Source organism: Mobula birostris, chromosome 14, assembly GCF_030028105.1.
Source record: "Mobula birostris isolate sMobBir1 chromosome 14, sMobBir1.hap1, whole genome shotgun sequence".
NCBI classification, from domain to species: Eukaryota; Metazoa; Chordata; class Chondrichthyes; order Myliobatiformes; family Myliobatidae; genus Mobula; species Mobula birostris.
The window spans coordinates 76,581,679-76,605,986 of record NC_092383.1 but is presented as its reverse complement, the minus strand read 5'-3'; the positions used below and the strand labels follow the sequence as shown (position 1 = coordinate 76,605,986).

Sequence of the window (24,308 nt, the reverse complement as noted above, 5' to 3'; positions counted from 1 at the left end):
TTTTATGATCTTTGCAGTGGTTTTGGTGTTACTTTTGTGGACTTTTACATTAACCAGATGATGATGACCATCAAGTGCAATGTACTGGTTTTGGGGAAATTCTCACCAATCTTTACAGGATGGTTGAAGTAGGTGGTTTTGCTTCCCTAACTACCCATCTTTGCATGACTTATGTGCCAAGGGGTTGGTGGGAAGAGTTCTCATCACGTGAATTCTATCATGCTGAGTGAACTTCCAATAATTCGGTGTCTTGTTTAGCCCTTTCCTCCACCTTTGATTCTCAATTAAGCTGAATGAGGCTAAGTCAGATCCAGAGCCTCCCGTTCCACAGGGGTGTATTCTGTTGTGGAGTGTGATGTTGCAATGAGTGTAGAAGAAATGCACTGTTGACATTTCATCATGATACCTGCTTAATCTTCCACAGCCTTTTCCTTCGATCACTCCTTTGTGAGCTGATCTTTCCCCTTCCTTGTTTGAAGCTAGTCAGTAAGGAAATATGAACTGGTGCTCTATTCCTTTATGTTCAAATCTAAATGATCTAATCTGTGGCCCACTGCCTGACACAATTGGTATTGGAAACCATATCTGGGAAAACATGGATCTTAATTTCTTTATCGTGCATTCTGTGGTTGTGCTAGACCTGACCTGTTCTATTTCTCATCACTTCAAATGGCTGCCAATTAAAATTGAAAGGTTGTCCTTTTCCTTTTAGATTATGATTAGATTAGATTATGAGGACACGCAGTCCTCTTTTATTGTCATTTAGTAATGCATGCATTAAGAAATGATACAATATTCCTCCGGTGTGATATCACAGAAACACAGGACAGACCAAGACTGAAAAACTAACAAAAACTACATAATTATAACATATAGTTACAACAGTGCAACAATACCATAACTTGATGAAGAACAGGCCACGGTACAGTAAAAAAGTTCAAAGTCTCTTGAAAGTCCCACATCTCACGCAGATGGGAGAAGAAAGAAAACTCTTCCCTGCCATGCCCTCCGACACTGAGTACCGAGCGCCATCTCTATCCGAACGCTTTGACCTCAGCCTCGGTCGCCAGCAGCAGGCAAAGCCGGGGATTTTGGGCCTTCCCTCCGGAAGATTCTTGATCGCCCAGTAACAGCGGCAGTGAACCAGCATTTCAGAAATTTCTCCAGATGTTCCTCTGTGCTTTCACGTCTGTCTCCATCAAATCAGAAGTGTCTACGGCCCCTATTTAACAGATACGATATCATCTCACCGGAGCGCTGTGCACGCTGCGTCGCACTGCCATCTTCTCCTCCCGCCGTGTAATTGTCAAGATCCTTGCAGCTTGCCAGACAGCATTGAGCTTCTCGGCATTTTGAATACCTGTATTTACTAATCGTCATCTTAACTAGCGGTGTTAAGCCCTTGTGTTTTCAGTTTAATCTTGTCAAGTTAATCGTGGCTGGTGGTCTATGATGATTTAAGCAGGACTCTCAGTCGGTGCCTTAGTGGGGTCATTGTGTCAGAGAGGATGAATTCTCGTGGTATCGCACATTCGCTCCTCCAAAGTTCTGATCCCAATGTTTAATCTCTTGTTTCCCTGTCTCTTCCTGGGGAACCTGCCGTTCCTCTGCACCTGGGTCTAGTCCTTCGTGAGGGCATTATGACAATAATCGATACGAATCTGCAGGAATGCTGCAGTTACCTTTCCACTGCTGTGGTGGTGCTTCAACAGGTTTTTCTGAATTCCTAAACCTTGATAAAGACATTAAAGACCTTGAACCAGAGGGAATAACTTCACACAATTCCACCGTACTGTTCCCACAACCTATGGACTCATGTTCTTGATATTTGTCGTTTATTCATTATTATTATTTTGCTTGCTTTTTGTTTTTTAGTTGTTTCTTTGTATTTACTGTGAATGCCTAAAAGAAAATGAATCTCAGGGCTGTAGCCAGTGACATATATGTGCTTTGACAATAAATTTACTTTGAACTCTGAAAGACTCTAGCTGCATATCTACTGGCTAGATCTTTTATGCCTTTATCTGTGCCAGGCCAATTGCCAAATTCCATAGACACTGCCTTTATATTTATTTAGCCCTCATGTGCTTTGCATGTAAAGTCTCCACATGCTATGAAATCACTTCTTTGTGTTCCCATTTTATGCAATTATTATTGCAACTATCTGTAGCATCTGGCTTCATGTCTTCAATCTGACCAGTGTCCTGTTTAGGCCAATTACCGCAAGTGTACTCATATACTTGTCACTGTCTTTACATAGTTCTTAATAATATTAATTTAAGTCTATGTTAACTTACATTTGTTATGTTTGTAATGTACTGTTCTGCTTCTGCAAGATGCTAGCTTTCACTTACGTATACCGTGGGTATATATGCCTATGGCAATAAAGTTAAACTTGAAACTTGAAAGTCTGTGTCTGTGAAGTCATTTTACACTGCCCATTGAGTACAGAACATAGAACATTACAGTACAGGGCAGGACCTTCCACCCACAATGTTCAAAGTAAATGTTGTACTGACCTTGGAACCTACTCTAACATCACTCAAATCCTTCCCTCCTACATAATCCTCCATTTTTCTATCATCCTTGTGTCGATCTAAATGTCTCTAATGTACCTGCCTCCATTGCTGCCCCCACAAAAATGCCATCTTTTTGTGTTTATTGGAGTTTCTTCATCAGGTCATGTTGACAGGAGTTCCGAGGACAGGTCTTCAACATGACATGTTAACGAGTTGCTCTTTCCACAGATACTGCTTGACTGGCTGAGTTCTTCCTGTATTTCTGTTTTTTTTTTTGTGTGTCAGATACGAGCATCTGCAGATTCATTTGCTTTCCAGCCTTGCCAAGGAACCCACAGTGGTATTTTGTTTGAATGCTCCGTGAGTACAAAGAGTTTGGCTCCATAAGCCAAACCACTTTAGATTTCTTGGGGTTGCCTTTATGAGAAAAGTGTACTCTGGTTCCAGAATTGGTATAGATCAGGGGTTCCCAACCTTTTTTATGCCATGGACCAATATCATTCACCAAGTTGGGAACCCATGGTCTAGGTGGACAATTGATGATTGGCATGAATATCCTCAAAAATGGTTCCATTCCATCTTTGCCACATAATGTGTGTTCTCATGCTCTAATGAAGTCCATTGCACAGTGACACCCTTATGGCATTATAGTATGTATTATTTACTTAAAGAGTTCTGTGTGCACTTGCATGATACTTTCTACCAGCACCAATGCAGTCCAGGGACCAGACCTCGTCTGAAAGCCTTATAGTGTTCCTAAACAATGTTACATACAACACACCAACAAACTTTTATCAAATGCAAATGATGGCATTGTGCATCAGAGACTGAAGACTCTGCTCAGGTCTTTATGTATTTCCCCAAGCAAAACAATCTGCACTTCCTCACCCCTCATATCTTTGAAATATGTATTACTGTTTGCTTTAGGTGAAACGTTGGTTCAAAATTGATCCAAAATACTAGAAGGTGTTAAATATTCCTGCCGAAGGGTCTCAGCCTGAAACATCGGCTGTTCTCTTTTCCATAGATGCTGCCTGGGCATGCCGAGATCCTCCAGCATTTTGTGTGTGTTGCTTTGATTTCCGGCATCTGCAGGTTTTCCCTTGTTCGTGGTTAAATATTCCTACTGTTTTAAGGGAAGGGAAGGAAACAAAATCCAGTGACTCTGTGAGTATCCTAATAATCCACTGGAATTGAGTTTAAGAATCAGGTGCAATCAAGTGCCCATAACTTACTACCATGGCTCTGTTTGTTGTACTGTTCCCACAGCATTAGTAATAAACAACAAGAGAAAGTATATGACTGGCTGGATGATAATAGAAATAAATATTGAAATATCATTAGTTGCTATTTTAATTATTCTGTTTACTTCAGATATTTTTATTGCCACTAGAATAGCAGCAAGAAATTTTAGCTGAAGACATTTTTAGACTTCTCAGTTCCCTGTTGTGAATCGAAAACGTGGTTTTAGTGGGGCTTTGTGAATGCAAATAGAATGAAAATTACCCCGTCCTTCAGCAGCTTCCATGTATAATCAATGGCACATATTACACCTGTCCTTCCACAGCCGGCACTGCAAGGTAAAGGAGAGACAGAGTTGGGCATTAGTTCAAGTTCAATACTGTAGTCATTCAACCATACACATGTATACAGTTAAATGAAACATCGTTCCTCAGGGGCCAAGGTGCAAAGGTGACTACTCATATAGTCACACAGAACACATACAATCACAAGACAATATTAGTGTAAGTCTCGGAGTGGCATGGACTGAGGATTGACACGTTGACATAGAGGGCAAGGTGGATGTTTGTGTAAGATTTTATAATGTTATTAGCACTATTATAATAAAACCAGCAGTCATATAAATATGTGAAATGACAGCAACAAGACATGAAAATCAATCAGTGCCGTATGAGAGTGTGTCTGTGAGTTGGGGGGGGGGGGGAGGTTTAGGAGAATATGATGGAAAATGAAACATTTTTTATCCAGATAGCAGGAGAGTTCGTCTCCTCAGTGAGAACGTGATATTCACTTTGAAATTTAAAAACTTCGAAAAGCTTAATCTCATTGCTATAAACAATTAGTCAAGGTTGAGTTTGGTTCTCAGCTGGGGATTTTGATCGGGAGTTTTTACACTACACTCCCTGATTTCAACCCATTGCCAGGCTCAGTGTTCTAGCTAAGAGCAGATGCTGGCGTACCTGGGTGGATAAAATAGAAATGTAGTCAAAACAACTTGTCTAATCTTTCAACACCAATTTTCATTTTGGAAGTATGTTTTGTGTGCTAAAACACTGCAAAGCACTGCACACCAGTGTTATTAGACAAAACGTTTCTGAAAAAAGCCAACTTTGGAGACATGTATATGGTAGGGCTAGAAGAAGTTGGGGAGACAGGCAAGGTGCGAGACAATAGGTAAATTTGAACATGAGGACAACAATCTTATTGGTCAGAATCCAACATAAGTCAGGTACAAAGCTCTTTCACCTTCCAGTTTTGCTGACTTCCATCCCCTTCTCTCTCTGCCCCAAGAGCCTTGCCTGTAATGTGGTGTTCCTACAATACTACACCCCTAAGGCATTTCTCTTATTCCCTTTGAATTGTACATCCCCCTTCCTTCTCTCTGTATCCTCACCTACATAGAAGGCACTCTACTGAAATAATAATAATTATTTAATTATTTATGGTGCAACTGTAACGAAATCCAATTTCCTCGGGATCAATAAAGTATGACTATGACTATGACTATCAAAGAGAATTGAACTGCAAAGCCAAAAATTCCAGAGTCAAAACACTGAAGCAGCATGAGAAAAGAACAGAGGGAGGGGTCCACTCGGTTGAATGCCTTCTTTTTCATTCTAAGACTTAATATATCTCAGAAATCATAAAGGGCACCAGGGTTTAGTCAGATAAATACGAGCCCCTGAACCTCAGGAAATGATTCGAAGAGTTTCTGAGGTACAGAACTAATCTGCTCTGAGAGAAGCAAGGATAAATTAAGGTTAGACAGCATGGCTTTGCTGAGGAAAGATAAATTTATCTAATTTGATACAATTTTTCAAAGTAGTAAGTAAGATTCAAGATTGTTTATTGCCATTTTTCAGTACTCAAGTGTGAAGAGGAGTTAAATGATTGTTATTTTGAATCCGATGCAGTATCAACTAGGTCGAGCGTGTTGGGATTGGGATTGTGTAAGTGAACTCCTGTAAGGACTTGGACAAGGTTCTACGTGGGATACTGGTCCAAAAGGTAAGAGACCATGGATGTTGTTGGGGAGGAGAATTTCAGCTAAGTGGAGAAACCCCATGGGCTCAGCTTCCTTATCATGAAATACCAAAGAAATACACCGGGGGACCCAAATATAAAACTATAAGGGGCTCAGAAAGGATAGAGGGAAACTGTTCCTTTTAGCAGGAGTATCCATAACCAAGAGAAGATTTTGCAAAGAATTTTCATTCAGAGGTTTGTTAAAGCATAGTGTGCATTGCCCAAGGACATAGTGGAGACAGGTACTCTCATTACATGTAAGAAAAGTATTCAGGTGAACACTTAAATACAATGGGTTGGAAAAATGGATTATTATAGGTGGGTGCGTGACAGTCAGCATTGACACGGTGGGATGAAAAGCAGTGGCTTCTATCACTCAATGGCTAATTGTGGAGAATCCTCAGACACTTTGCATCCAAGCTGCTTTATTCTAAGGAAATGGAATTTTCTAACCCATTCATTCCGAGGACCTGGTGTTACCTGCTCAATATTTCTCACTAATAAGAGGCTGAAATCCAAGCTAAATTGAGTGGCCATTTTATGAGGTACACCTGCAAACCTGCTCGTTAATGCAAATATCTATTCAACCAATCATGTGGCAGCAATACAATTCATAAAAGCATGTAGGCATGACCAATAGGTTCAGTTGTTGTTCAGACCAAACATCAGAATGGGCAAGAAATATGATCTAAGTGACACTGACCACAGAATGATTGTTGGTGCCAGATGGGGTGGTTTGAGTGTCTCAAAAAATGCTGACCTTCTGAGATTTTCACATACAATAGCCTCTAGAGTTAACAGAGGAGGGTGTGAAAAACAGAAAGCATCCAGTGAGTGGTAGTTCTGTGGGCAAAAACACCTTGTTAATGAGAGACGTTAGAGAACAAGGGCCAGACTGGTTCAAGCTGACAGGAAGTTGACAGTTAACCACGCGTTGCCACACAAGAAGTAACCGCACGCTACAATGGTGATAAGCGGAATTGTACCTCTGAACACTCAACACATTGAAACTTGAAATGGATGGGCTACAGCAGCAGAAGACCAAAGTCCTTTCCTGTATCTAATAAAGTGGCCATTGAGTGTACGCCACTTAAAAAAAATCACCTCATGGATGATATTCTGTTTTTCTATTATCTAATAGCCAAAGATTTTTTTAAAACTGTACAGAAGTGATATTTCAACATTACACTTTGTAAAAGTGGGAGCAGCAGAGTTGGGCTAGACCCAGGAATTGTAGTGCAGGAGAAACCAGTTATTAAGTCACTAGTGTGGGCAGACGCAAAGAATCCTTCAAGGGCCAGAATAATTTACATGAAAAGGCTCACTTGTGGTCATCCTCTATCACCTCCTCCCTCCTGTCACCCACGCCACATCCTGCTCGCTGTCTTGTTTTCTCCGCAGTCCCAACTTCAGCATGTCATATATCTGCTCGTTACATATGGTGTTCATTTGTGCTGCTCCTTGCATGATAACACTTTTGTTTATCTGATATATTACTTGTCCATCCCTGAACTGTACAAGTTAATGGAACACAGATGCAGTAGTAAACACTTTGCCACTATAATGGCCAACTCTGATTCTGCCTCCTTCTCACCAGTCAGACAAGGAAACTATGTACATGGATGCTCAGTAATCTCCAGGTTCCCCCTTACACACAATCATGGGATTCCTTCATCGTAACCCATTCAAAATCCTGGATCTCCCTTCTGCAGAATCTTTACACCATGAGCCACAGCCATTCAACAAGATAGTTCACGGTAACTTGATGTGAGCTAGGAATTGGCAATAAAAGATTTGGTGGACAAAGGAGAATCATTCAGAGTGAATTTATTATCTAAGTAGATATGCAGTATGTCATTATATACATCCCTGAGATTCATTTTCTTGTGGGCATACTTAATACATCCATAATAGAATAATAACCATAATAGAATCAATGAAAGACTACATCAACTTGGGCATTCAACCCAGCGTGCAAAAGGCAACAAACTGTGCAAATACAAAAAGGAAAAAAAAGTAATACATGTATAAGCAATAATTATTGAGAACATGAGATGACAAGTCCTTGAAAGTGAGCCCATAGGTTGTGGGAATATTTCAATAATGGGGCAAGTGAAGTTATCTCCTTTGGTTCAAGAGCCTGATGGTTGAGGGGTGGTAACCATTCCTGAACCTGGTTTGTGAGCCCTGAGGTTTCTGTACCACCTTCCTGACGGCAGTAGTGAGAAGAGAGCGTGCCTTGGGTGGTGGGGGTCCCTGACGATGGATGCTGCTTTCCTGCAACAACACTTGGTGTAGATGTGATCAATTGTTGGGAGGGCTTTACCCATGATGGACTGGGCTGTATCCACTACTTTTTGTAGCATTTTCCATTCAAGGGCATTGGAGCTTCCACACCAAGCTGTGATACAGCCAGTCAGTATCCTCTCCGCTACACATTTAATTAAATTGTTGAAGTTTTAGATGTCATGCCAAATCTACACAAACTTCTAAGGAAGTAGAGGTGTTGTTGTGCTTTTTTTTGTAATTGCACTTTATGTGCTGACCCCAGGACAGGTCCTTCAAAATAATAACACCAAAGAATTTAAAGCTCTCCACCACTGATGCTCGACCGGTTCATGTACCTTTGGTTTCCTCCTCCTGAAGTCAATAATCAGCTCCTTAGTCTTGCTGACATTGAGTGAGAGGTTGTTGTGGCACCACTCAGCCAGATTTTCAATCTCCATCCTATATGCTGATTTATCACCACCTTTGATTTGACCTACAAATCAGCAAACTTAAATATGGTATTGGAGCTGTGCTTAACCACACAGTCATAAGTATAAAGCGAGTAGAGCAGGGGACTAAGCACACAGCCTTGTGGTGCACCTGTGCTGCTGGAGATTGTGGAGGAGATGTTGTTGTCAATCTGAACCGATTGGGTTCTGCAAGTGAGAAAATTGAGGATCCAATTACACAAGGAAGTACTGAGGCCAAGGTCTTGAAGCTTATTGATTAGCTTTGAGGGGATAATTGTATTGAATGCCGAGCTATAGTTGATAAAGATGCATTCTGATGTATGCATCTTTGCTGTCCAGATGTTCCAGGGCTGAGTAAAGAGCATCTGCTGTGGTCCTGTTGCTCCGGTAGGCAAATTGGAATGGATCTACGATGCTTCTCTGGCAGGAGATATGTTTCAGCAGCAACCTTTCAAAACACAAGTGCTGTTAGATGATAGTCATTGAAGCTGGTTACCACATTCTTCTTAGGCACTGGTATAATTGAAGCCTGCTTGAAGCAGGTGGCTGCCTCAGACTGCTGAAGCGAGAGGTTAAAGATCTCAATGAACACTTCAGCCAGTTGATCACTTCAGGTCTTTAGTACATGGCCATGCGCCCCACCTGGGCTGGATACTTTTTGTGTGTTCACCCTCCTGAAGGCTGCTCGCACGTCAGCCTCAAACTGAAATCACAAGATCAAGCCTCAAACTGAAATCACAAGATCATAGGAGGCTGTGGGAGTTTGTGACGGTTCCTCCATGTTTTGACAGTCAAAGCGAGCATATGAGGCATTGATCTCAACTGCAAGTGAAGCTGAGTTGTCACCTATGTCGCTTGATTTAATTTTATAAGAGGTATTAGCATTCATGCCCTACTGGAACTGTTGAGCATCCTACATTGATTCAAATTTAGTCCAGTATAGCAACTTCACCCATGAAATGGCTTTCCAGAGATCATACTTGGACCTCTTGTAACGTTCTTGGTCTCCAGACTTGAATGCCTCTGACCTGGCCCTCAGCAGATCGTGGATCTCATTATTCATCCAGGGCCTCTGGTTGGGGAAGACTCTGAATGATTTTGTGGGGGACACCAGCATCTACAACTGTTTTAATAAAGTCCATGACAGCCTTGGTGTATTCATTCACACCCATAGATAAGTCCTTGGACATGAAGCAATCGCATAGCTACTCCTCTGCCTCCTGCAACCACCTCTTTATTGCCATAATCTCTGGATCTCTGATCTTTAGCCGATGCCTGTAAGCACCTAGGAGATATTATCAGATTTACCAATATGCAGTCTGGGCATGGAACGGTAGGTATTCCTTATCTTAATATAACAGTAGTCTAGTGTGTTGGGACCTCTGGTGCTGCAGGTTATATGCTGATGGTAATTGGGCAAGGTTGTCTTCAAACACACCTGGTTGAAGTTCCCAACTATGATTTGAAATGCATCAGAATGGGCTGTTTCTTGTTTGGAGACAGCATAATGCAGTATCTCAAGCATTTGATTATATTCAACCACTGATGGTATGTAAACTGTGGTCAGGATTATGGAGGAGAACTCCCTAGATAGGTAGAATGGACAGCATTTGACTGTTAGGTGTTCAAAACTTGGGGAACATGAGTTTGACAAAACTGCCACATCGAAGCACCACCAGAAGTTTATCATGAAACACACATCTCTACCTTTTGCCATTTCCAAATCAGCAGTATCGAATATTTCGTAAATCAAGCTGCCTTTGGGCCTGATCACTGTATCTAGCATGTTGGAAATAAGCCATGTCTCATTCAAACATAAAACACAACAATCTCTCATTTCCTTCCAAGACAGCAATCTTGCACTCAGGTCCTCAATTTTCTTCTCCAGCGACTGAACATTAGCTAACAAAATGTTGGGTAGAGGGGGCCTTATCTCTATGAATTATAGCCAGACTTGAAAACCCCACCCTACCCCTTGCCTCACTTCTGGCCATGGCAATGAACCTTCATCCATTTAGAGATGCTGTACTCGCTTGCTTGAGAGTTAAGTCCTTATAAGATCGTGAAATCTGTAGATCTTTAAGTTGATGTAAAAGTACATTACTCAAAGGGAAATTACATGCTGCAGATTGCAATGGAAGTGATTTAAAAGAGGTATATTTATAAGTATTGTACATAGGCTGCAGAATGTCATCATGGTTCACCATCAACAAATTAGGATAATACAGTTCACAGGATAAGATCCGATGTTCTTTCTAACTACATTAGTACTGAATATCTATTATAACAGTTTTGAGTATGACAGGAAAACTTGAAATAATTTGCTTGACAGAATTGTTTATTGGCAACAATGGAAAAATAAAACTATCAGAAGAATATTTTTACTGCTAGGTTTTTCTCTTTTGAAACCTAGAAGGTATTGGGAATCAGCATTCAGCCAAAAGAAGCAATGAGGGGCTGAACTTGTGTTTGTAAACGTGTGATCCTTATGGCTATTCAGTTCTTTAAGCTCTTAGCAATTGCTGGCTTACCTGCAGTGGACACAGATGGGGACATCGTCATGCGGCTGAATCTTCCGCATGTCCACTATCAGTTCCAAGATGGGATCTATTGAAGATGGAATGTCATGATCTGGCCAATTGACATAGTGAAGTTGATAAATCGTCCGATTGAGCTGTGTTAGATAAAATCATATGTGTCAATATTTATCAAATGGAATTTACTGACTAACTGGAAGTGAGGAAATGGTCATCCCCACTTTATCTGCCAATGTCAATATTAGTCAAACCATCTCTTACACAATACAATATTTAAGTATATGTCACCAGCCGGTAACTGATGAAATAATACACACTTACTTAATCAAAACCACTCTTATTTTACCACTAAACAAAAAATAAAATTAAAATTTACAATCACACCCTGAATAAAAACAAGTACAGAGATACCTTGACTAAGTTAGTGATTATCACAGATTTTTTTTAACCTTCTGATCAGAAATAAAATTATTTGTAGGTGGATTCCCAATTAATATTTAGTTGATTACTAATAACGTCAGGTGATTGGTAGCTATGATGAAATAGTAGTAAGATAACCAGATAACTGAAAACATCCATAAAAGTTACCAAAAGTTAATCTTCATTGGACTTGGTTGGTTCTGATGGGAACCTTGAGCATCTGTCTGAGGTGAAGGACTGAAATAGGCTTGTAGCTTTGTGCAGCACGTGCTAACTCATGGTGAATTGAAAGAAGCCAGTCTTTGGTAGAGTGACCTAATTGATCCTACTTCCCCACTCTGTACCCATACCCTGTAAAGTCCGAGCAACTTATGTCATTTGAACGTCACAACTGAATTTGCTCCTACCACCAGACTGCGGACTCTGGACAACAACTCAAAGTGCATCTCATGGCCTCTCAGTTTCTTCTACAAGTCAACTTAAATGTCTGTCCACTGATTATCAACCATTCTGCCACTGGAAAAAAAAACCTCTCTTTATTTAATCAAAACTATTCAGGGCTTTAAATACCCCAATCAAACATTTCATAACCTGGTCTTATCCAAGGAATCCAATCCTAGTTACTTCAGTTATTCCAGATTGGTATCACTCACTTTAAACCCTACCTTTTCATATGTTTGTATTCAGTGGTGTGCAGTTTTATGCAGAAAATATTTTCCAATTTGTTTTGTTGTTGAAAATACAAATGTAGATATGAAGATCTTCCTTATTATTATATCATTGAATCTAAGCTACCATGTTAAGTGTATAGGGCAGCACAGTAGCATAATGACTTGCATAATGCTTTACAGTGCCAGTGATCAGGGTTCAATTCCCACCACTCTCTGCAAGGAGATTATATGTTTCCCCTGTGACCATGAGGGTTTCCTCCAGGTGCTCTGGTTTCTTCCCATATTCCAAAGATGTACAGGTTGGTAAGCTGTGGGTGTGCTATGTTGCTATCAGAAGCATGGCAACACTTGCGGGCTGCTCCCATCAAATCCTTGGACTGTACTGGTCCTTGAGCAAAATGACGTATTTTATTGTCTGTTTCCACTTAAATGTGACAAATAAATCTAACCTTAAAATCTTAGAAAAGTGAAAGAAAAATGGTTGTCCTAAGGAGCCAACAGTTCTGGGCAATTACACTATGTCTGACTATGATTGGTATTCACATCCTTCATGGTAACAATTAGATACAAGTCTTTTAAATTATTTTACTCACATTTTGGAAATGAACTTTCAATGTTCTGATAATGTATTCTGGTTTTACCTCCTCATGTTCCTGGAAGAGGAGAGACACATTGCAGAAGCGTTACAAAATGGAGAGTACTTGGCCAATATGTAGAGTCACTTTTTTAATTCAAGCAGAATAAAATGGGTGACAAAGCCATATAAATATCACAGTCCAACATCCAGTGACACCCTCAATCACTGCTGGAGAATGAGTTGCTGGAGGAAGTAGTTGAGGCAGGTTCATTAACAATATTTAAAAGGCACTTGGTCAGGTACCTGGATAGAAAAGATTTAGAGCGATATGGGCCTAACATCGGCAAATGGGTCTCACTCAGATGGAAATCTTTATCAGCATGGACCACTTGCACCACAGGATCTGTGACTCTGTGTGGGAAGTCATGAATACTTCCAGTGACCCAGTAGGAAATGTCTCCAATTAAACTAGGCCACAAATCAATCACAAGGCGGAGAATCTCCTGTTCCCCAGCAACCAAGGAGTCCGGAGGCAGAGAGGGAATGGCAGACCAAGAGGGGCTGACTTGTAGTGTAGGATTCTCCTGAGAAAATCTGGAGCCTCTCCCACGTACATCCCCTTTGGATAGTGTAATCCCACTGGGCCCTAACATACTCAACAAAAATATCACTCAAATCCTCCCCACCAACCCCCCTCCCCCCAGCTCAGACTCTCTGACCATTCATTCCCCCTATAATCCCCAACTCCTCTACCAATCAATAATGGCCTTTGGAAAGTCCACCAATTTATATTCCCTTTAAATACCATTTGGGGTGTGGTTCTTTGGGTTGTCTGCTCTGACACTGCGGCATCAATAGCACAGTACAGCAGCATAGCGGTTAGCGTATGCTTTACCACGATCATGATCACAGATCGGGATTCAGTTCCCACCGCTGTCTGTAAGGAGTTTGTACCTTCTCCCCATGAGCACATGGGTTTCCACAGGCACTCTGGTTTTCTCCCACATTCCAAAGACATACAGTTAGGGTTAGGGAGTTTTGGGCATACTATGTTGGCACCGGAAGTGTGGCGATATGTGTGGGCTGCCCAGCGCAATCCTCACTGATTTGATTTGATGCGAACAAAGCGCTTCACTGCATGTTTGCATGCTGCGATGTACATGTGGCAAATAAAGCTAATCTCATCGTAACCTCAAACCTCATGACGGAGGGGAGCAGGAGAGGAGGAAGAAGAGCAACAACATTGGGATCTCTTCAGGGAGAGGTATGACCTGTACAAAAGGGACGGGTTGCACCTGAACCTGAGGGGGACCAATATTCTCGTGGGCAGGTTTGTTAGAGCTGTTGGGGAAGGTTTAAACTAATTTGGCAGAGGGATGGGAACCAGAGTGAAGGGACTCAGGATAGGATAGATGGTAAAAAAGCAAAGATAGCGTGCAGTCAGACTGTCTGGAAGGGCAGGCAGATGTTAGGGTAAAATTGCAGTCAGCAGGGTGAGTATAAGTGCATTAGGGATGCAGATTGTCGGCTATGATGTTGTGGCCATCATTGAATGTGGCTGAAAATGGTTGTAGTTGGGAGCTGAATGTCCAAGGTTACACGTTATATCAGAGCAATTGGAGGGTAGGCAGAGGAGGTGGCATGACCCTGCTTGTAAAAAATGGCATCAAATCATTAAAGATGTGACATAGGATTCGAAGATGTTGAATCCTTGTTGGTTGAGTTAAGGAACTGCAAGGGTAAAAGGACCCTCATGGCAGTTATATACAGGTCTCCAAACAGTAGCTGGGATGTGGACTACAGATTACAGGAAATAGAAAAGGTGTGTCAAAAAGGGCAATGTTGTGACAGTCATGGGAGATTTCAACATGCAGGTAGATTGGGAAAATCAGGTTGATAATGGATCTCAAAAGAATGAATTTGTTGAATGTCTATGATTTGGCATTTTAGAGCAGTTTGTCATTGAACCTACGAGGAGATCAGTTATACTGGATTGGGTGTTATGTAATGAACTGGAGATGATTAGGGAGCTTAAGATAGAGGAACCCTTAGGAGCCAGTGATCACAATATGATTGAGTTCAACTTGAAATTTGATAGGGAGAAAGTAATGTCTGACATAGCAGTATTTCAGTGGAGTAAAGGAAATTACAGTGGTATGAGAGAGGAGTTGGTCAAAGTAAATTGGAAGGAGATGCTGGCAGGAATCACAGCGAAGCAGCAATGGCTTGAGTTTCTGGGAAAAATGAGGAGGGTGCAGGATAGATGTATTCCAAAAACAAGGAATTACTCAAATAGCAAAATAGTACAACTGTGGCCGTCAAGGGAAGTCAAAGCTAATGTAAAAGCAAAAGAGATGGCATACAACAAAGCAAAAGTTAGCGGGAAGATAGAGGATTGGGAAGCTTTTAAAAACCTACAGAAAGAAACTGGAATAATCATTATGAGGGAAAATATGAATATGAAAGCAAGCTAGCAAACAATATTAAGGTGGATAGAAAAAGCTTTTTCAAGTATATTAAGAATAAAAGAGAGATTAGAGTGGATTTAGGACTGCTAGAAAATAAGATTGGAGGAATATTAAGCGGGGCAAGGAGATGACAGATGAACTAAATGGGTATTTTGTATCAGTCTTCACTGTGGAAGACACTAGCAGTGTGCCAGGTATTGAAGGGAGTGAGAGAAGAGAAATGAGTGCAGTTACTATTCTCAACATGCTGGAGGAACTCAGCAGGTTGGGCAGCATCCGTGGAAAAGATCGGTCGACGTTTCGGGCCGGAACCCTTCGTCAGGACTGTCCCGAAACGTCGACCAATCTTTTCCATGGGTGCTGCCCGACCTGCTGAGTTCCTCCAGCGTGTTGTGAGTGTTGCTTTGACCCCAGCATCTGCAGATTATTTTGTGTTTGCAGTTACTATTACAAGGAAGAAGGTGCTCAAAAAGCTGAAAGAGCTAAAGGTACATAAGTCACCCGGACCAGATGACCTGCACCCTATGGTTCTGAAAGAAGTAGCAGTAGAGATTATGGAGTAGATTATGGATCTTTCAAGAATCATTGGACCCTAGCGTGATTCCGGAGGTCTGGAAAATTGCAAATGTAACTCCACTTTTTAAAAAGGACGGAGGCAGCAGAAAGGAAATTATAGACCAGTTAACCTGACTTCAGTGATTGGGAAGATGCTGGAGCCAATGGTTAAGGATGAGGTTATGGAGTACTTGGTGACACAGGATGAGATAGGACAAAGTCAGCATGGTTTTCTCAAGGGACACACCTGTTGGAATTCTTTGAGGAGATTATAAGTAGAATAGATAAAGGGGATGCAATGGATGTTGTACATTTGGATTTTCAGAAGGCCTTTGACAAGGTGCCACACATGAAGCTGCTTACCAAGTTAAGAGCCCATGGTATTACAGGAAAGCTACTAGCATGGTTAGAGCACTGACTGATTGGTAGGAGGCAGTGAGTGGGAATAAAAGGATCCTTTTCAGGTTGGCTGCCAGTGACTAGTGGTGTTCTTCAGGGGTCGGTATTGGGACCGCTTCTTTTTATGCTGTACATCAATGATTTAGATGATGGAATAGGTGGCTCTGTTGATATGAAGATTGGTAGAGGGGCTGGTAGTATTGAGGAAACAGGAAGGCTGCAGAAGGACTTAGACAGATTAGGAGAATGGGCAAGAGAGTGGCAAATGAAATACAATATTGGAAAATGCATGTTCATGCACTTGTTAGTAGAAATAATTGTGCAGACTATTTTCTGAATGGAGAGAAAATCCAAAAATCTGAAATGCAAAGGGACTTGAGAGTCCTTGTGCAGAACACCCTAAAAGTTAACTTGTGGGTTTGATCGGTGTTGAGGAAGTTAAATGTAATGTTAGCATTCATTTCAAGAGCTCCAGAGTATAAGAGCAGGGATGTGATGCTGAGGCTTTCCAAAGCACAGGGTAGGCCGCACCTTGAATATTGTGAGCAGTTTTGGATTCCTTATCTAAAAGATATGCTGGTATTGGAGAGGGTTCAGAGGAGGTTCACAACGATGATTCTGGGAATGAAAGGGTTATCATTTGAGGAATGTTGGATGGCTCTGAGCCTGTACTTGCTGGAATTTAGAAGGATGAGGGGGGATCTCATTGAAGCCTTTTGAAGGTTGAAAGGCCTAGACAGAGTTGATGTAGAAAGGTTGTTTCCCAGGGTGGGGGGAGCCTCAGGATATGGGGGCACCCATTTAAAACAGAAATGCAGAGAAATTTCTTTAGCTAGCGGGTGATGAATTTGTGGAATTTGTTACCACAGGCATTTGTGGAGGCCAGTTCGTTGGGTGTATTTAAGGTAGAGATTGGTAGGTTCTTGATTGGCCACGGCATCAAAGGTAATAGGGAGAAGGCCAGGGAGTGGGGCTAAGGCGGAGAAAATAGGATCAGCCATGATTGAATGGCGGAGCAGACTTCATGGGCCAAATGGCCTAATTCTGCTCCTATGTCTTATGGTCTATGGTCTTATAATAATACCAGGGGATTCAGTGGTTATATAAAGGCAGATATGAGTTTCTCAGGTTTGTTGTTTCCCAACTGCCAGGGTTACAGACATGCCACACTGCAAAAACTCATTTCAGGGAGTTAGCACCATCAATTTGCGGGAGACTTCCAGGAGAGGTGGGATGTCTGCAATAGAGTAGCTCCTTAGCAGCTAGCCAGCTAGTTTAAATAACATTAGCTATGCTAATGAACAAATGACACCTGTTAAACTCACCTCAATGTGTCTTTTACAGTCTTAACCCACCATGGGCAATAGAAAAGTCACTGTTGCAAACAGTGCAGCGAGCAACACTGTCATTATTTTTGACTCCTATTAGGCAGTGCTACACTTTAGTATAGTCTGGGGTGACGTATGTTTCATATTTTCTTTTTTTGGAACACTCTTGCTCTTTCGCTTGTGGTCGCTCTCTCTCGCGCTTGCTTTCTCGCTCTTGCTCTCGCTCTCTCTCTCATGGTCCCTCTCGCGCTTGCTTTCTTGCTCTCACTCTCTCGCTCTCTCTTGTGGTCGCTCTCACTCGCGCTTGCTTTCTCGCTCTTGCTGTCGCTCTCTCTCTCATGGTCGCTCTCTCGCGCTTGCTTTCTTGCTCTCACTCTCTCGCTCTTGCGCTCTCTCTCGTGGTCGCTCTCACTCGCGCTTGCTTTCTTGCTCTTGCGCTCGCTCTTTCTCGCATGTTCTCTCACGCTCCCTCTCAAAAAAATCAATTTCTGGGACATTGTATATAATTTGTGGGCATCAGGAAGCCACTATTAATTTGCGGGAGACTCCTGGAACTTCCGGGCGAGGTGGGATGACTGGGGTTAAAGCCATCACTGAGTAGGTCTGAACCAGGAGGCTGATACAGGAGGCCGAATAGCCAATGAGTATAATGGTATAAACAGTAAGAAGGATCACAACTTGCGGGTAGAGTTTAAGGAGCTGGGAAAGAGACTAAACAAACAAAAGAAAACTTCAAATGCAGTAATCTCAGGATTACTTCTAGTGTCACATACAGAATGTGTGAGATAGAACAGATGCTTGAAGAAATGTTGCAGTTGGAAGTGCTTTGGATTTGTGATACATAGGGATTATTTCCGGAGAAGGTGAAACAGGATGCAGCTCCATAGAACTTAGACCAGTATCCTTTGTAGGGGTGTTTGCTGGTGCTGTCAGGGAGCATTTATACAAGCACAGCAGGAGAATGGGAACTTCCAGAAGAATTCAGGAAGCTGAGAAACAAAGCAGGAAGTGGAGGTTATTAAAATAGTTAAGCAACAAAAATAGCAGAAACAAAGGCATGCAATAAAAGGGGTTAAAGTATAGAAATTGTCAAAATTAAAGGGGATATCTCTTAATAATACTCTAAACTAAGTAGGGGTGGTTAGTTAAAAGCATAGATAGAACTAAAGTAGTATGATCTAATTGGCGTTACAGAAACATAGCCGCTGGATGACCGAAATGGGGAAGTGAATGATTTAGGAAGGATGGAAGGAAGGGAGGTAGTGTGCCACCATGAATAAGGAAGGTGACCAGTAGAGTGGTTGGTAATGATTTTGGCTTAATAGTTAATGATGTAGAATGAGAATAAAATTGGGTTGAACTAAGAGATTAGAATGGGTAGAAAATATTGATTGGAGCCATTTATTGGCCATGAAGTAGATGCAAAAATTAGACATAGTGTAAATCAGGAAGTTAGGAGTGCTTGCAACATGAGTAATAGTGGAACATTAATCAACACATAGATTAGTAGTCAGTTCGGCAGCACTGACGTAGAGAACTACTTCATGCAATGTATGTGGTGGTTCTTTAGCTTAATATGTTGAGGAACCAGCTAAGGAGAAGGCAATTTTAGAAGGCATGTTGTCCTGTGAGAAAGGGTTCATTAACAATCTTGTAGTAAAGGGACCTTTAGGAAAGAGGGACAGAATGTTGCATTGAGTTTGAGAATGATAAAACTAGGGCTTCAAACCTCAGCAAAGAAGCTATGAAGGAATACAGAGAGTAATGAATGTAGTTAGTTGGTGGAACACATTGAAAGATTTTCCAATGGATAGGAAATGTTTTGTATTCATAGAAATAATGAATGAACTGCAAAAACATATTATTTTATGTCCAAATTCCCCAACAGGAAAGGTAATTCATCCGTGTCTGATCTGAAGAATTAAGGACTGCAGTAAGTTGGCAGTAAATAAAATTGCCTGAAATAACAGCGAATTTGAGAATTGGGAACTTTGGAATTCAGCAGAGCACCACCAAGTATTTGATTAAAAAAGATAAAATAGAATAATTTATAGATATTGTAAAATGGAAAAGACTGTTAAGGGAATGTAGGCCCCTTATAAGCACAGTAGAGTGAACCAAGTTATTGGCAGAGGAACTGGACAAATACTTGGTGTTGGTCTTCATGAGGAAAAAACACAAATTATCTGCCAGACAATTAGAGACTCAAGGGGCCAATGAGGATGACAGACTGAAGAAAATAAAGTTGATGAGATGGAATATTGTTTAAAGGAACTGATGAACTATATTTGCCAAGGTTTGGAAGCGGTGGCTAAAGAGATGGTGGAAGCTCTGGTTCTCAGCTTTCAACAGTGATGGATTGGGCAGTGATGATGTTCAAGTGGGACAACAGGCAATTAGGAAAGCAAATATTTTAACCTTATTATGAGAGGATTAATTACACAAGTCTTATTGCAATTGAAGAATTACATGGTGAGATCTCCACCTAGATTATTATGTGCAGTTTTGTTCTTCTTACTTAAGAAATGATCAAGAACTTTATAAACAGAGAGTTGAGCTTCAAATGGAACATAACCTTTCATTACCATCTTCAATTGAAAGTCAATTAATCAAAACTAAGAGTCAATTTTATATACATGGTGATAAAACTGGGAAACTTTTAGCTAATCAATTGAAATCGGCCTCGGTTAAACGACAGATTCTTAAAATTTGTAAACAGGATGGCACTTTGACAGTTGACAATGACGTTAATAAATCCTTTCAAGAATTTTATACCTCTCTTTATCAATCAGAATTTCCTGACGACTCCACTATAATGTATGAATTTTTTAAGAAATTGAATATTCCAAAATTATCATCTAATGAACGTTCAAAACTAGATGTACCTATTACTGTAGAGGAAATAAAGAATGCTATTTTTTCAATGAATTCAGGTAAAGCACTTGGTCCAGGTGGATTTACAGTAGAATTTTTAAAAATTTTCTCAACTACACTAACTCCTTGGCTATGTAGCATTTTTAGGGATGCAGTTTCAATAGGTAAATTACCACAATCTTTCTATCGAGCTTCTATTTCCCTAATTCTTAAAAAAGATAAGGATCCTACTGAATGTGCATCTTATAGGCCTATATCTCTGCTGAATGTTGATTCTAAGATTTTTTCTAAAATATTGGCAATGAGATTGGAGAATGTATTATCCCAAATTATTTCTGCTGATCAAACTGGATTTATTAAAAATCGTTACTCTTTTTTTAATATTAGGAGATTAATGAATATTGTTTATACGCCTTCACCCAAAATTCCAGAATGTGTCGTTTCATTGGATGCTGAAAAAGCTTTTGATAGAGTTGAATGGGTATATTTATTTAATACCCTTGAGAAATTCAATTTTAGTCCGATATTCATTTCCTGGATTAAACTGATATATTTTACCCCTCTGGCCTCGGTATTCACTAACAACCAAAGATCCCCTTTCTTTCATTTATTCCGTGGTACTAGGCAGGGTTGCCTTCTTAGTCCATTACTATTTGATATTGCTTTGGAACCGCTAGCTAATGCCATTCGTGACTCCCCTAATATATTTGGCATTACTCGTGGAAATGAGACTTGTAAATTATCACTATATGCAGATGATCTACTATTATATATTTCTAACCCAGGAAAACCTATTCCGGCAGTATTAACTTTGCTTGCCCAGTTTAGTAGCTTTTCTGGTTATAAACTGAACCTAAGTAAGAGTGAACTCTTTCCATTAAATATGCAGGTTCCTATTTATAGAAATTCTCCATTTAGATTGATTACTGATTATTTTACTTATTTGGGAGTTAAAATTACTAAGAGACATGGGGATCTATTCAATTTCAACCTTTTACCATTAATTAATCAGGTTAAACAACTGATTACTAAATGGTCCCCTTTGTCTCTATCATTGATTGGCCGTATTAATGCTTTTAAAATGATTATTTTACCCAAATTTTTATATTTATTTCAAGTGATACCGATTTTTATTCCTAAATCTTTTTTTGATATTATTGACTGTAAAATTTGTTCTTATATATGGCAAAATAGAAATCCCAGATTAAGTAAAAATTACTTACAGAAATCTAAGGAAGAAGGTGGTTTGGCACTGCCTGTCCTAAGATTTTACTACTGGGCAATTAATATCCGATACTTAATATTTTGGACCCAAGATTGGAATATAACTCCAAGCCCACATTGGGTAAACCTTGAAGGCCATTCTGTACAAGGGTTTTCTTTAGCCTCCATTTTAGGAACTTCATTGCCTTTAGCACTATCTAAATTGAATAAACAAATTTTCAACCCTATAGTTAAACATACATTGCGAATATGGTTTCAATTTAGTAAATTTTTTGGCCTGAATGAATTTATGTTATCAAGTTCTATTATATCTAATTTTTTTTTTCCAACCTTCGGTAATGAACCAAGCCTTTTTGATATGGAAAATGAAAGGCATAATATGTTTTCGCAATTTATTTTTGGATAACTGCTTTATGTCTTTTGAGCAGTTATCTGAGAAATTTGATTTGCCTAGATCCCATTTTTTTTTAGATACTTACAAATAAGAAATTTTTTAAATATTACATTGCCTACCTTTCCGACTTCCAATCCTTCTGGCACTCTTGATAAAATTTTAGGCTTTAATCCTTTGCAGAAGGGATTAATAGCAATAATTTATGATATAATTATTAAATTACAGCCAGATATATCTGACAAAATTAAAAATGAATGGGAAAGGGAACTTCAACTTTCCCTACCTACAGAGAAATGGAATAAAATTTTTCAATTAGTTAGTACCTCTTCTATATGTGCTAAACATACTTTAATACAATTTAAAGTAGTACACAGAGCTCATATTTCCAAAGATAAACTAGCTCGTTTTTATTCCCATATAAACCCTACTTGTGATAGATGTCACTCTGAAGTGGCTTCTTTAACTCATATGTTTTGGTCCTGTCCTTTTTTGGAAAAATATTGGAAAGACATTTTTGATATTATTTCAACAGTTCTATGCTTCGATTTAAAACCCCATCCTATTATGGCAATCTTTGGATTGCCAATGGTAGAACATAGATCTTTGTCTTCTTCAGCCTGTCGAATGATAGCTTTTGTTACTTTAATGGCGAGAAGATTTATTTTGTTGAACTGGAAGGAAACTAATTCTCCAACTACATTCTAATGGTTTTCTCAAACCATATTAAGTTTAAATTTAGAAAAAATTAGAAGTGATATTTTTGACCCTTCGGTTAAATTTGAAGAAACTTGGAAACCTTTTATGCAACATTTTCATATGATGTAATCTGACCTTTCCGAATCTTTTTTCTAAACTTAAATTATATGAGTAGAGGAGCGGAATTAACGACATTATTGAACATGTCCGATATAAGCTGTTGGTCTAGCCCTGTTTTGTTTTTTTTCCTTGGTTTTTTTTTTCTTTTGGGGTTTTTTTTTGTTTATATATTTTTTTTCTTTTTATTTCTTTTTTAATGTTTAATCTCATTATGAGTTTGGAAGTCTTTTATATCTGTGTTACTTAAAATTCATTTTATGTATGTTGATGAACATTTTTCCAATCTGTTTGTACCAACTTTGTTATTGAGTTTGTAATTTTGAAAAATTAATAAAATGATTTAAAAAGAAAGAAGGAAAGAAATGATGTATTTAACAGCAAGGAAGTGCAGCAATGATTCATCAGATTTATTCCGGAGATGGCAAGTTGGCTGCATTAGAAGAGATTCAAAAGACTAGACCTATATTCTACAAGGTTTAGAAGAATGGTATGAGATCTCACTTGAACCTACAAAATTAATACAGGGTACGCAAGGAAAATGTTTCCCATAGCTGAAGAGTGAAGAACTAAGAGTCACATTCTCAGAATAATGGACAGGCTGTTTAGGGAAGGTTTGATAATGCTGCACGGTGGTGTTCAAACTGGAGTTGCAGGGGGATGGGAACCAGAGTGCCAGAATAGTTAGTGGAGAGGTTGTGAAGACAGATGTTGGCAAGACCTCAGACAAAGTTAGGAATCAAAACGTTGAGCATGCAACAAAATAGAAACGGTGTATACAGGACTGAAGGTGTTGTATCTGATTGCATGCAGTATACGGAATATGGTAGATGAACTTGCAGCACAGTTGCTTATTGGCAGGTATGATGTTGGAAGCATCATTGAATCATGGCTGAAAGATTATAGCTGACAACTATAATCCAGGGATACACAGGTAGTTTTGAGGAAGTAGAGAGGCTACGGAAGGACTTAGGCAGATTAGAAGAATGGACAAAGAAATGACAGATGGAATACAGTGTTGAGAAGGGTATGGTCATGCACCAATTGATGGAAGAAATAAAAGGGTTGACCATTTTCTAAATGGAGAAAAAATACAAAACACTGAGGTGCAAAGGGACTTGGGAACTCTTGTGCAGGATTCCCTAAAGGCTAATTTTCAGGTCAAGTCTGTGGTGAGGAATGCTAATATAATGTTAGCATTCATTTCAAGAGGACTAGAATACAAAAGCAAGGATGGAATATTGAGACTTTATAAAGCACTGCTGAGGCCTCTCTTGGAGTATTGTGAGCAGGTTTAGGCCTCTTATCTTAAAAACGATGTGCTGAAACTGGAGAAGGTTCAAAGGAGATTCTTAGGACTAAGATGAAGACCTTAGTAGGGGGATCTTATGAATTCTCCAACTTGGATTAATTCAGAAGTTTAGACATTCAAAAATGGAAAGATTTTTGGATATTAAAGAGGAATTAGGGGAAATGGAAATGTCACTGGGGCAGAAGATCAATCATGATCTTCACAATCAAAGG

The 24,308-nt window shown here is 39.9% G+C and overlaps 1 protein-coding gene across 5 annotated transcripts in view; it reads right to left on the bottom strand.

Moving 5' to 3' along the window:
• Window positions 1-24,308, bottom strand: part of LOC140209990 (tyrosine-protein phosphatase non-receptor type 22-like) — a 128,831-nt gene that overhangs the window by 70,756 nt on the left and 33,767 nt on the right. For all 5 annotated transcript variants that reach the window (XM_072278704.1, XM_072278700.1, XM_072278701.1 and 2 more), the window contains exons 7-9: window positions 12,746-12,805; window positions 11,056-11,198; window positions 4,026-4,092 (exon numbers count right to left, since the gene is read on the bottom strand). In XM_072278704.1, the coding sequence (XP_072134805.1) occupies window positions 4,026-4,092; window positions 11,056-11,198; window positions 12,746-12,805 (270 nt within the window). The remainder of the gene's footprint in view (window positions 1-4,025; window positions 4,093-11,055; window positions 11,199-12,745; window positions 12,806-24,308) is intronic.